This window comes from Staurois parvus, unplaced genomic scaffold, assembly GCF_062004578.1.
Source record: "Staurois parvus isolate SC_StPar_1 unplaced genomic scaffold, SC_StPar_1.0 ptg000254l, whole genome shotgun sequence".
NCBI lineage: Eukaryota > Metazoa > Chordata > Amphibia > Anura > Ranidae > Staurois > Staurois parvus.
The window spans coordinates 1,114,661-1,129,115 of record NW_028318050.1 but is presented as its reverse complement, the minus strand read 5'-3'; the positions used below and the strand labels follow the sequence as shown (position 1 = coordinate 1,129,115).

Sequence of the window (14,455 nt, the reverse complement as noted above, 5' to 3'; positions counted from 1 at the left end):
GAGTGACTCCACGCAATATGTCTTATCAGGAGATAAGATGGGGGCACTAGAGGAAGTGGAGGATCAGAGAAGTCAGGATCAAGTCAGAGGTTTAACCCGTTCGGTTAAACAGTGAGTATAACAAGCATGCTTTACTTCGCATACAGACTGATTGTACTGTCGTGGGTTTAGTAACACATTAATTGTCTGACTAAAGTTTCACTTTAAATTTCTTGTTGAACCTGCCTGTAAATCTGTAATTTTTCTAGTTCCTTTAACAAGCCAAGCCATTCGAAAAAGTTACAGGAGCTGGAACAAACTATAGAACAGTGGGGATGCTTACAGCGATCAGGTTATATTCATGTTCTTCAAAGGAAAAAAAAAAGTTGCTGTAACTTCTAACCTGTAATATGTATACAGTATCTTATACTTAACATCAATTTAGAGCTACATGTCTATCCAAGACCACCCTTTCCACAGGGTGACAACTCTGCTGTGATTTCATTGCTGAATGAGCAGCGTTGTCACCCTGTTACCAGAGGTATAAAAATAACAATTTAACCAGCAGTATCAATAATAAATCCTGTTATGGTAGACTCAGAAAAGCAAAGATTACTGTGCTCATGCTACTGATAGATATACACTATACACCAGCCACAATTAGGTCCACCTGTTCAATTGTTTGGTAACACAAATTGCTAATCAGCCAATGGCAGCATTTAGACATGTAGACGTGGTGAAGACGACTTGCTGAAGTTCAAACTAAGCATCAGAATGGGGAAGAAAGGGGATTTAAGTGACTTTGAACGTGGCATGGTTGTTGGTGCCAGACGGGCTGGTCTGAATATTTAAAAAAATGCTGATTTTCGCACACAACATCTCCAGGGTTTACAGAGAATGGTCTGAAAATATCCAGTGAGCAGCAGTTGTGTGGAGGAAAATGTCTTGTTGAGGTCAGAGGAGAATGGGCAGACTGGTTCAGCTGCGACATTCAAATGATAGGGCAGAATTTGGGGTAAACAACATGAAAGCATGGATCCATCCTGCCTGGTATCAACAATTCAGACTGGTGGTGGTGGTGTCATGGTGTGGGGGAGATTTTCTCGGGATTAGTAAGGTGTATCTAATAAAGTGGTCAGTTAGTGTATATATTTATATTCTATCTATCTATCTATCTATCTATCTATCTATCTATCTATCTATCTATCTATCTATCTATCTATCTATTATCTATCTATCTATCTATCTATCTATCTATCTATCTATCTATCTATCTATCTATCTATCGTATCTATCTATCAGTATTATGCCTTCTCACAATTCACTTCTGTTTCTTGATAAAATTGTTGTAAGAATTGCAGCAGCCCGGGTAAGCCCCCATTATACTACCACCTCTCTGCCTCATCCACTGATATTAATATAAATACATTGATATGGTGCTGTATAGACATTTATAGATATTGGTCTGTGGTTGGATCAAGGTTAGTCCCAATAAGAGTTCTACACCAGACTGAGGCCAAATAAGTCCTGGTGATAGGACAGTGTCCATTCTAGGTGGATGGAAGACTTCATCCCAATGGAATCAGAGGTTTCAGAAGGGAATAGTTGGGATGTGACCTGGTTGTCCTTGTGGGATCTGGAAGGAATTTTTTTATCTTGTGTGGTAAAAATGTCCACCATTGTCCTGGAAGATCTGCTTTCCTTCCTCTGAATCCAATCTGGTGGTGTTGGTCAGATACATGGTCAGAGGATTTTATCAACTCCAAGCTTCATCAAGTCAAACCATTTTACACCCCATTTCCAGGTTTTCATCATCGCCCTCTCTCTTTATATGGTTACCATGTCACTTTTCTAATTTACTTCTGTTATCTGCTATGTTTGAAAATATCACTCGGGGTAAATACAACTCTCTATCCCTAATATCTGTATCAAGTGATTTTTTTACAATGCCAATGATTATTCCAAAGAACAGGAATAAATAAAGAACTCAGGTAACAAAAGTCTACAGTGGGCTGTGATAGAAGCAGAAACAAGGGTAGGAAATGTTGTTACTGGACTTCACCATATATGACGAGAATCAGCTCATCAGACTTCACCTATAACCATATGTCATGTTTGGGTAGACCAACTATGGTGCAACACAAGCAGTCTTCTTATCTATGAATTGCTTCACAGTGTTCTTTTTGTTGATGAGAGAGCAACTTTAATCCTAGGTTCACACTAGTGCTGCTGCATAAACACTTTTTCAGTGTGTTTTTTGTAGTGTGTTTTGTCATATTTTTACATGAATTATCAATGCATTTACATACTTCATGCATGTTTTTTGTAGGAAGGGGAGACTGGTTGTTAGACATAAAACCCTGCCAACAATGCACCAAAAGCACATGTACATGCCATGGAGAGTCAGCCTGGGTCTGGTTTAGGAGGGGGTTATTGTAGAGGGCAGGAACTTCCCTTATGGCCCTGCTTATTAATCAGGTAAAGGGGGGGGGGGGGTTGTTGGCTGCATAGAGGAGACCTGTGAGCAGCCTGGACCTCACCAAAAAGTCACTCGCTTGTAAAAAATCTACTTGTTTGGTGAGCTTGTTTTTTTTTTATGGACTTTGAATATGTGTTGAAGCTAAGCACATTTGTGCTTCTGTGTTAAAAAATCTGCAGCTTCTTACCAGTGCGATACGCTGTATTGTGTGGGCTAAAGTTGAAGTTAAAGCTTGTTTGTGTTTCCTGGCAAACAAAAAGTAGAGTTTACGTTTAAACAACTAACTGATAGGCCTGTTTTCCCTTCTGATCCTGACAATTGGTGGAGGATGTAGTGGGAGGCATGAAGGCCAGTCTCATGCCCTGGAGGCATCCTGGTATCCTCGGTATAACTACTGTAATCTTCTGTGCTCGGAATCAGCAGCACACTGGTACGCTTGGGAACCCCTTCCGACTCTCCGGGCCTTAGCCTTCCCCTAATTTATATCACAGGTGGGCTGGCTGAAACCTAAAAAACCTGTGAACTGGTCACCAAGAATGAACCCTTACCTAACCCAGCCTGGGCAAATACGTAACTGACTTATTAAGAAGGGTTCAACCTGCTTACACAGTCGCTGCTCAATAAGAGACAAATGACCTGCTGACAAACGTTGAACCTACAGATGGCAGTGACCCTGCAGGTTGAAAGATTTGGAGATGGCTTTATTACAAAGGTTGACCCATGGAAGGATGTGCTGTGGGCCCTACAAAAGAAGACTACCACAGATAACATTGAAGCTTATTTGGCATTTTTGAGCAGGTTACCACAAGAGAAGGAATGCCTGAGAAAGATTGAGCATTGAGATTGGATTCAGAGGAAGTCCCCAGAAGGTGTTCTGTGATTGGCCCCAGAATCTACAAGAGATTATAATTTGCTAAAGGTGAAAATACTAGCCAGGCTGGAAGTGACTCTTACCTTGGCTAACTTAGAGAGCTGGGTTCATACACCTACTCCAGGATTGGATGAAGCCTGAGGAGATGACCCCCACCCAGATTCTGGAGCAAGTTGCCCTGGACCTGCGTCTACCAGGGGTTTCTAAGGAGCTGCACTGGTGGGTGGCTAAGTCAGAGCCTCAGTCCCCAGATGAGATGGCCACCACAGTTGAACATCACAGCTGTGCATAAAGCTTCTGTGGGGGCCCTTCTGCAACCTGAGAGATGATCTGGATAAAGGAGATGTGTCCCAGTGTGAAGATGCTGCTTGTTGACCACATTGTGTGTGCCTTGGTGCATAACATCCCCACTAGAAGCCAAGTACTTAATCCTTCCAAGAACTGTCAGGGCAAAGAGAACCCCACGAGGTTCGGTGCTGGTCCTGCTACCAGCTAGGTCATATGGCAGCCCAGTGCCAAAGCGAGATGAGTTACTGGAATGCGGCATGGGCCATCATTACTTCATGTATACTTATGTAATATATGCTGTGAAAAGTCTGAATCCACATTGAGTGTGTGAATTGAGTCAATGAATAAGAGGTTGGTCTCCGCAAGTGCTCCAATAAGACAGTTTGCAGGGAAAGCTTATTCCTTGAGAACAGGTGAGTGTCATCCGTGTGGACCTCAATGACTATCCGATGGACACTATAATCTTATCCACCCTAGCAGGAACTCTGCACTGTACATTCCCTATTCTACACCGACTCATTCCGTACTCTGCACTGTACATACCCTATTCTACACCGACTCTTTCCGTACTCTGCACTGTACATTCCCTATTCTACACCGACTCATTCCGTACTCTGCGCTGTACATTCCCTATTCTACACCGACTCATTCCGTACTCTGCGCTGTACATTCCCTATTCTACACCGACTCATTCCGTACTCTGCGCTGTACATTCCCTATTCTACACCGACTCATTCCGTACTCTGCGCTGTACATTCCCTATTCTACACCGACTCACTCCATACTCTGTACTGTACATTCCCTATTCTACACCGACTCATTCCGTACTCTGCACTGTACATTCCCTATTCTACACCGACTCATTCCGTACTCTGCGCTGTACATTCCCTATTCTACACCGACTCATTCCGTACTCTGCGCTGTACATTCCCTATTCTACACCGACTCATTCCGTACTCTGCGCTGTACATTCCCTATTCTACACCGACTCATTCCGTACTCTGCGCTGTACATTCCCTATTCTACACCGACTCATTCCGTACTCTGCGCTGTACATTCTCTATTCTACACAGACTCATTCCGTACTCTGCACTGTACATTCCCTATTCTACACCGACTCATTCCGTACTCTGTACTGTACATTCCCTATTCTACACCGACTCATTCCGTACTCTGCACTGTACATTCCCTATTCTACACCGACTCATTCCGTACTCTGTACTGTACATTCCCTATTCTACACTGACTCATTCCGTACTCTGCGCTGTACATTCCCTATTCTACACTGACTCATTCCGTACTCTGCACTGTACATTCCCTATTCTACACCGACTCATTCCGTACTCTGCACTGTACATTCCCTATTCTACACCGACTCATTCCGTACTCTGCGTTGTACATTCCCTATTCTACACCGACTCATTCTGTACTCTGCACTGTACATTCCCTATTCTACACCGACTCATTCCATACTCTGCACTGTATTCCCTATTCTACACCGACTCATTCCATACTCTGCACTGTACATTCACTATTCTACACCGACTCATTCTGTACTCTGCACTGTACATTCCCTATTTTACACTGACTTATTCTGTACTCTGCGCTGTACATTCCCTATTCTACACCGACTCATTCCATACTCTGCACTGTACATTCCCTATTCTACACCGACTCATTCTGTACTCTGCACTGTACATTCCCTATTCTACACCGACTCATTCCATACTCTGCACTGTACATTCCCTATTCTACTCCGACTCATTCCATACTCTGCGTTGTACATTCCCTATTCTACACCGACTCATTCCGTACTCTGCGCTGTACATTCCCTATTCTACACCGACTCATTTCGTACTCTGCGCTGTACATTCCCTATTCTACACCGACTCATTCCGTACTCTGCGCTGTACATTCCTTATTCTACACCGACTCATTCTGTACTCTGCACTGTACATTCCCTATTCTACACCGACTCATTCTGTATTTCATGTTGTGCATCTATGATTCCAAGCCACTTCATCTTGCATGCTGCACTTTATGTTGCCTAGCCCACCCCCACCCTCCTGTGTGTTACTCTACATGTAACCTTTCCCACGTCCCGTCATTCTGCACTCTATACACTTTGTTATACATTACATGCTTCATTAATATGGCTACAATCACCGCAAACATTGCTGGTTGTTAAATAATTCCCAACTTTTTTACAGAATTTCTTCTTTAAGATAAACTCAAACAAAATTCATAGCTAGTCTGGCTGAAAAAAAAAACAAAGGTCCATCTAATTTAACCATTTAAAAAAAAAAAAAATTATAATCCACAGTTGATCCAGAAGAAGGCAAAAACCCAGCGAAGTATCAAGCAATTTGCTCCCGCAGTGGAAAATATTCCTTCCTGATCCCCCGAGAGGCAATCAGATATTCCCTGGATTAACTTTACCTATAAATGTTATATCCAGTTATATTCTGTGTATCTGGGAAAGAATCCAGCTTCCTGTCTATATTATGTTTGTATAAGAAGCAAATGTAAAGGAACATTTAAATTAAAAGACGATCATTTGTCCTGAGGTGTATGTGTGTCTGTGAGAGCCTTACTTGCAGCACAGTAATTCAAGTATCATTTGTGGGTACGAGGAATCTGTTATATGTCTGCTGTGTATAATATAGTAGGTTCAGACTCTAGTTAACCCTTTACCTATAAGCCACGCCCACCATTGGTATAATCTGGTGGACTGAAACCCAGACACATGACTCAAAACCCGGACTGTGTGGGTGAATCCTGGACAGATGGCAAATCCAGCCTGAGTAGAAAAGCCTGTCCCCTGCAGCATTCAACAGAGAGGGACCTTTGATTTCTGTTTGGAAGCCGTGGTCTCTCTGCAGAGGTCTGACACGCCCCCTGCTGAGTCGGAACTAGAGCTCTCCAATCAGCAAAGCTCATTCTCCTGCTTTAATTATCTTTCATACAGCGGTACCAATAGCTTTGCATACATGGAAATATTTGTATGTTCATTTTTTCATTTTATTTAAGGGCAGACATGCAATCTTCTCCAGATCAACGAATGATGATTATTCCTGGATAACAGATCTGCTTCGTTCACATCATTTCAAGGATCATGTATCAGATGTCAAACATTTTAAGATCCCCAATGACTCAATCAACACTGAGAGGTGCACCTTCAGTATCTGGTACTTCACCAAGAGAGGACAAAACAATGAGACAGATACTGCAGATGTTCAGCTGATAGAGGAGCACAAAAGGCGTCTTGGTAAGAGACATTATAATACTCGTATTTATTAAAGCCGTAGGAAACCGCATCCAGGAAAAAAAGGCATAATGTGCTAATATGCATCACATACTAGCACATTATGAAGGACTTACCTTGAAAGGAAGCCCTCCAGTGGTGCGCTGTCACCGCTGACAGGGATTCCATCTTCACCCGTCTTCCTTCTGGGTTCATGAGCTCCGGGCGTCTGACAGGTGGAGCCACGATGACGTCACTTCCATGCATGCATGTGGGAGTCCTGGGCCACGGCACAGTGCTCTGAAGGAATGGTACAGGTATGCTGTTCCTTCAGAGCACATGAGCCAGATCTCAAAAAGAGCGAATATCTCTTAAACGGTTCACATCTAGGAGATATTAATTTTACCTACAGGGAAGCTTTATTATCATCTCACCTGCAGGTAAAAGTACTATAGAAGAGTTTACTGCCACTTTACATTGATGCAACCCAATCAGTAACATCTCATATAGGTGTAACATGTTAATGCCATTTCAAAAGTTGTTTTCAATATTTCTAAATCTGCAGCTTTCATTCCAATAATCCCTGATGATCCTGCCATGGAGGTGCTTGTCCGGCACTTCCTGTAACAGGGTGACATCACAGGAGCACAATTGGGGGGAAGTGCTTCCTAATTATAGTCCTGTGATGTCACCCTGTCACTATCTCTCCCAATCAATTGGCTGTGCAGTCATACTCCACCATAGTTCTGGGCAATATTCAACCCAGGAGACAGATAGCATCTGGTGGTAAAGAAGAGGCCCAGTGAGGGACAGCTCCAGATTGAAGGTTCATATTGCAGCCAGAGCTGTTTTTTTCCTTTTAACTTAGTGGACCCAATTTTTGGATTAAAAAAAATAAATAAATAAAGTTGTTTTTCAAAGCACTGTTATTGCATTGGTTTCAAATGGCAGATGCAGCTTTGTGACAACTTTTAGCAAATCCACATTCCCACCCATCACCCGCAAGCTGAACTGTGCTGATCCTCCTCCATAGCTGCTTACATACCTTAGATACTAAACCATGGCCTCATCCGGGATTTACAGACTAATGAAAATATCTTCAGTGTTAGCTGTGCCTGCACGATGAGCTCGGGTTCACATATATGCGGTGCGGTATATAGCATGTGATTCACACAGGAACTTCACCGCATTCCTGTGCCAATGAAAGCCGTGTACCGGGGTGGGCTCCCCAGGATACAGTGAAGTCACGAACGAGGAAAGCAACCCCAACACCAGCTTTTGTCACAACAGAATTTTACTTAGATGCTGGAATATACAATAAATTTACATACACCCAGCCCAAAGGCTGAGACCCTTGTGCTGCACAGCACGGCGCCTTCTGATGGATGAAGGTAGAAGGTGTAGTAATTTACCTACTGGGGGGCACAACTAAGCTGCCACACCTTACCTGTTATTACCCTACAGAGCAGGAATCAGTGTATGGGTGTACGGTATGGGCTAGTCTGCGGTGCAGCACAACAGCTTACAATCTTACACAAATCTACAGTATTCCCTCTCCCATAACTGGTCCTGTAGCATGTGCCTGAGTATTCCTTCTGAGCAAAACGCCAGTCTGGCTTGAGTTTGTAGGATTTTATCAGTTCTCCAATGTGAAATGTAACTTAAAGTTGTGGAGTCCTTCCAATGATCAGTAACAACATTTATGGCCTGACACAAACAGAGACCCTAACTAATTAACTATAGGCCTGGACTCAGTATCTAGGCGCCAACACTGAAATGAGGTGCGTGCACGATCTTACCGACCATCCCCTCCACGCACACTGGTTCATCAAAATTACAACACCTCAACATGTCACGGTGCAAGTTTCGTGAGTCCCTACTGGCTCTACCTCATAGACCGGGATGGCATAGTCTACCCTGCTCTTCACCGTGTATGGGACCGCCTCCCACCACCCATCCAACTTTTCGACTATCACTCGATCACCCGGGGCATACCCCTCCTTCTGCACTGGTCTTGGATTGGGGTATACCACTTGTCTAAGGCACTCCCCCACAACCTTGTGGATCGCTCTCAGCTGGTGGCGGTGCTCTTGCACCCATGCGGTAGTATTTCTTGGTGGTGGCTCCATCGGATCGGGCATGTGGAGATCTTCAATCTCCCGTTCGGCTCTCCCAAATATGAGCATATGTGGGGAGTATCCGGTGGTACTGTGTACCCTGTTATTATAGGCCCACATCAGTTCAGGTAGGTATTCAGGCCACCAAACTTTTTGGTGGCAGCATCTTGAGCAAGGTTCGGTTGAACCGCTCGCACGCCCTGGGGGTGATACGGGGTGGTGCGGGAACATTCAATCCCATACAGTTGGTACAGTTCATTCATTAGAGTACCCTGAAAACATGCCCCCTGGTCCGAATGTATTCTCTGTGGACACCCGAACACCTGTATAAAGTGTTTGCAGACCGCTTCAGCGGCCGACTCTGCCGTCTGGTCTCTGGTGGGTACAGCCACCGTATACTTTGTGAAATGATCTGTCATGACTAGACAGTATGAGTATCCCAAGGTAGAGTATCCAATCTGTACATAACACTGTTCAACAGGTAAAAAGTTTTGGGCATAAAATTAGCTAATCTTACATAATTTTGGGGTGCTGAAAACGAAAATGACCCTAAAAAATGTTGATTGGCTCTAGTTTCCATAATATATTCACCCATCTAATGACGTAAAACATTCAAAATTATGATGCAACTTCAGCTGCATATTGCGCAATTGATCCTGGTGACCAATAGAAAATTGCATGTATACTGAGATGATGCAATATTAGCCTTTAATTGCATCACTTCACTGCATAAAAGCTGCAGTATCTGTAGCTGATTGTAGTTGGACAGCGTCTTTACATTTCGTTTTATGCTTATATAGGCTACTCAGTAATGCCTCGAACTTGTGTGAATAAAGCAGATAATTTCTGCTATATCTGCGGTGAAATAACTTTTATCTCACAAAAAAGGAGGATAACAGGAATGATTAAGAAAGCCTACAACTTGTATTTTGGCTGCAAGATAGGAGACCAGGACAAGAGCTGGGCACCACATATATGCTGCAATTCTTGTGGGACGGCACTGGAGCAATGGTTGAATGGAAAAAAGGCATCTATGCCTTTCGCTGTGCCAATGATTTGGAGAGAGCCAACAGATCATGTTAGTAATTGTTACTTTTGTATGGTGCCTCCAATTGTAAAAGGGCTAAATAAGAAGAAAAAGTTGTCTGTGCACTATCCAAATATTCCATCGGCAATACGTCCAGTTCCTCATGGAGAGGGGCTACCAATTCCTAAAGCACCAGAATCCTTTGTGGTTGAGTCAAGTGAGGAAGAACCTGAAGCGTGTAGTCACGTGCAGTTGTAAGAGATAGCCCTTTCCTCGAATACAAGAGAAAAGCCAAGAGAAGCAAAACCGACACAAACTGAAGACAAAACTAGTGAGAATCCTAAGTATTAAAATGATTCAACTTAGCTTATGGCTATAATTTTTCTTGGTAATCCTATGCAATATATTATGCCATTTAGGCTTTGTTATGTAGTCAATATCACTTGCTTTATATTTGTGGAAAGACATCTATCTATATAATTATTGTGCATTATGTAGTCATTACGCCTATAGTAGAAAACTTTCCGTTTACAGAAAAACTAGAGCCAATTGACAAATTTCATTGTTATATTTGAACTCAGAATGTGAAATTCATTAAGAAATGGATCCTTTTGTTTCCAAAACTGGCAAAAAATAAAAATTTGTTGAACAGTGTAATCGATCATAAGGAGCTCTAGCGGTGCTGATGACCGGATGACCTGGACAGGAGCTCGCTGTTCAGTATTCTTACCCAGCCCGCAGGGCCAACACTTAAGACATGCCTCGGCCAACATGTCTGCCAAATCTGGACAGTAAACAAGCCGTTGGAGCTACTTGAATGTTTTATTGCTCCCAAAATGGGCACCCCTCTCGTGGGCCTCCTGGGCAGCCTCCGGTCCCAATGACATGGGGATGACAATCTGTCGCCGGTACTGCAACTCTGTGTGCAAGTATATGGTCAGACACAGGAGGCCCTGGGTAACAGTTAGCTTATCCCACTGCCTCAACAACTTTTGGCCCTCAGGAGTCAGACGAGCCTGCTCTTCTGACCGAGGCCAGATCTTGGTCCGGACCCATTCTTTCACTTTCCACAGGTCCGGGCAGCTATCCTGGACCCTATCCCATTCAGCCAACATCTTTCCCACCACCATTGGCATCCCGGACACCACCCCACTTGAATATGCCACGTCCTGGAACATGGGTAATCGACCAAGGTCAGGAGTTTCAGTGTCCTCTAGCTCCTCATCGGCACTCTGAGCCGACAACCCTACAGGAACTCGGGAGAGTGCGTCAGCGTTGCCGTTCTCCCTACCTGACCGGAACTTGATGCGGTATTGATACTTAGAAAGGTGAGCAAACCACCTCTGCTCAAGCGCAAAGAGTTTGGCATTTTCCAGATGTGCTAATGGGTTGTTGTCCATCATCACGGTCACCTCTGCACCGGTCAGGTACTCTGCAAACGTTTCGGTCATGGCCCACACCAGTGCCAGTAGTTCCAATTTAAAGGAGCTATAGTTGTCAGGGTTGCGCTCTGACTCCCTCAGAGCCCGGCTGCCATAGGCAATGACTCTCTCACATCCATCCTGGACTTGGGATAACACAGCCCCCAGACCATATAGACTTCCGTCAGTGTACAGCAGGAATGGGGTGTTGAACCGCCATAAGCCCGAATCGGGGAAATGATCAGCACCCCCTTCACTTCTTCAAAGGCCCCTTGTTGCCGGGGTCCCCACTCGATGGGCCGATTCTTTGGGCCCCCTGCAGTGCCCCTCAATAACTCATTTAATGGGCCCAGCAAATGAACAAACCTGGGTATAAACCTCCTGTAGTAGCCGGCCAGTCCAATGAATGCCCACACCTCTCGTAGTGTACTCGGCTGGGGCCACTTCTGGACAGCCTCCACCTTGTCGGAGGTTGGCTTTATCCCCTTCTGGGTGACCAAATGTCCCAAATACTCTATCTGCTGTTGAAACAGTTGGCACTTCTTGGGCTTGATTTTGAGCCCATGGTCTCGCAGCCGTCCTAAGACCTGTCGCAGTTTCTGGAGGTGATCCTCAAAAGAGGCCCCAAACACTACTACGTCATCCAGGTATATCAATACTGACTCGAGGTTGAGATCTCCTAGACAGTGCTCCATCAACCGTTGGAATGTTCCCGGGGCATTGGACAGGCCAAATGGCATCCAGTTGAACTCGTAGAGACCCATAGGTAGGATGAAGGCCGTCTTCGCTTTGTCCTTCTTGGCCACCGGTACCTGCCAATACCCACTGGCCAGGTCAAGAGTCAAGAAGAACTTTGCATGACTCAGGGCGGACAACGACTCCTCAATCCGCGGAAGGGGGTAGGCATCCCGGACGGTCTGGGCATTCAGCTTCCAATAATCCACACAGAAACAGAGACTCCCATCTTTCTTCAGCATCAAGACTACTGGAGCAGCCCAAGGGCTTTGACTCTCTTGGATCACCTGGTTTTCCAACATACTAGCTACCATATCCTTCATCTCCTGGTACATTTTAGGTGGGATTTGCCAGTAACATTCCCTGATCGGTGCAGCATTGCCGGTGGGGATTTCGTGTTCGATGGTGGAGGCTCACCTGAAGTCCTCATCATGTCTCGAGAAGGCTAACTGAAACTCCCAAAGGGTGTCTTCCAGCAACTTCTGTTGTCCTGGAGTCAGGATCTTGCAGTCCACCCCCATCCGGGCCATGATCACTCGACCGTTCCACTCTGCTGTCGGGGTCTCCCTTTGATGGACCTCTACAGCATAGGTCCAGGCTGATCTCCTATCTGGCCGTAGCGTGAAACTCCTCCGTCGAGCAATATCCCCTTCGGACACATAAACTTCGGCCAGCAAGGTATTCCCAGGGACTCACAGTCTTCAGCGTTGAGGCAGCGTACAGGCACACATCCATCCTTCACAATAGCGAGGGCTCGGGCTACCAGTGGATGAGTCTGCGTTTCTTCTTGGTAAGCGGGCTCGATCAGGACCTCCAGTCCATTCAGTTGTCATCCAGCCCCAACCGGCAGCATCAATATTCGCTCATGTCGAGGCGGGATCTTCACTGGTGTCCTCCGTGGCACCCTCACGTGTCCAATGGGCCGACCGGACATGTTGCCCTTTCACAGACTTCAGCTCCTCACCATCTACTGTAGAACCTTCTGGGTTAGTCGGTGTGTGGTGGCCTGTTGCCAATACCTCGGCCCTTCTTTGGCATAAAGTTGGTGGTCTAGGTCTCTCAGCTCGTTCATACCTAGTGTCACGTCCATCCCTCTTGAGGATGAATGATCCACCAGCACGACCCCCTTCTTGCCGACGTCTTGCCCACACAGCCAGACCGGCATCCAGACTATTCCTCGTACGTCCATCTCTCTGTTATTGGCAGCCGTCAGCTTGATTACACTCCCATCTTCCGGCTCCATCATATGTCCAAAGTGTCTTTCAAAGAACTCCAGAGGCATAAGGGTACACTCTGACCCTGTATCAACTAGGCATCATACCTTCTGGCCTTCCAACTCGGCTTCCATAATGGGGCTGCTGGCATACAGCTCGTGTTCCTCATGCTTAGGGCTTAGCTTCTGGTGTACCGACGCAGGACGCCCAGCTACTGCGGTGGTCGTAAGTTTTTATGTCGGCTTGGACTTCATCTGTTCTGGGCACTCTCTGGCAATGTGGCCATACTATCTTGGACAAGCCCAACAGAGGGGTCCCCTTTTGACGTGCCCCCGCAGCTGAGTAATCCTGAGTGGAGTGGCGCGAGGTGCTGAGGTCATTTCCGGAGAACGGGGAGATTTTGCCTTCATCTGGGAAACTTCCAGCCGAAGTTCTCTTAATTCTGTCCGCAGGGTCTGGACCACATCCTTTAAGGATTCTGAGTCTTCAGATGCAGACTGACCTCTTGTAGCATGGGTACTACTCACTATTCCCGCCGCCACAGGTATGCACTCCTCCTCTCTCTCTCTATGGCGGCTAAGTAGATGCTGTAGAATGTCATGTTGGGCCCCGTCCGGGTCATCTCTTGCAATTTGTCCTGTAAGAACTTGTTGGAGAGCCCCACTATGAACTGGTCTCGTAGTAGCCGGTCCACCTCCTGGAAAGCTCCCATGGCCTCTAGATCTCGCCGCTGTATTTAATTTAGTGTCTCCTGTAGGGCATTGGAGTACTGTATCAAGGTCTCGCCCTCTTGCTGTGGTCGGTTGAAGAAGTGGCTCCGCAGCTGCACTACTTTAGCACACCCCCCCTTGGGCTCTCTCCAGCAGGGAGAATATTTTCTCTAGGGTGTCTCTCTCAGATTCAGGCCTTACCATCACTGTCCTTCTGACGTCACCCTCTAGAGCCCCCAATGCAACCTCTGCCTGCAGCTCGGCGGTCAGGTTACACATCCTAACCGCACTTCACACTCTTTCAGTCCAGTCCTGCAACGTCATATTTTTACAGTCAAATTTTGGCATGTGACTCAACAACGCCCCCACG

General features: G+C 45.7%; 1 protein-coding gene across 1 annotated transcript in view; it reads left to right on the top strand.

The window, feature by feature from the left end:
* The window catches only part of LOC149459567 (uncharacterized), a 172,752-nt gene that overhangs the window by 51,961 nt on the left and 106,336 nt on the right, over positions 1 to 14,455 (top strand). Inside the window, exon 5 of the mRNA XM_089680930.1 lies at positions 6,648 to 6,885. Coding sequence (XP_089537056.1) covers positions 6,648 to 6,885 — 238 coding nt within the window. The remainder of the gene's footprint in view (positions 1 to 6,647; positions 6,886 to 14,455) is intronic.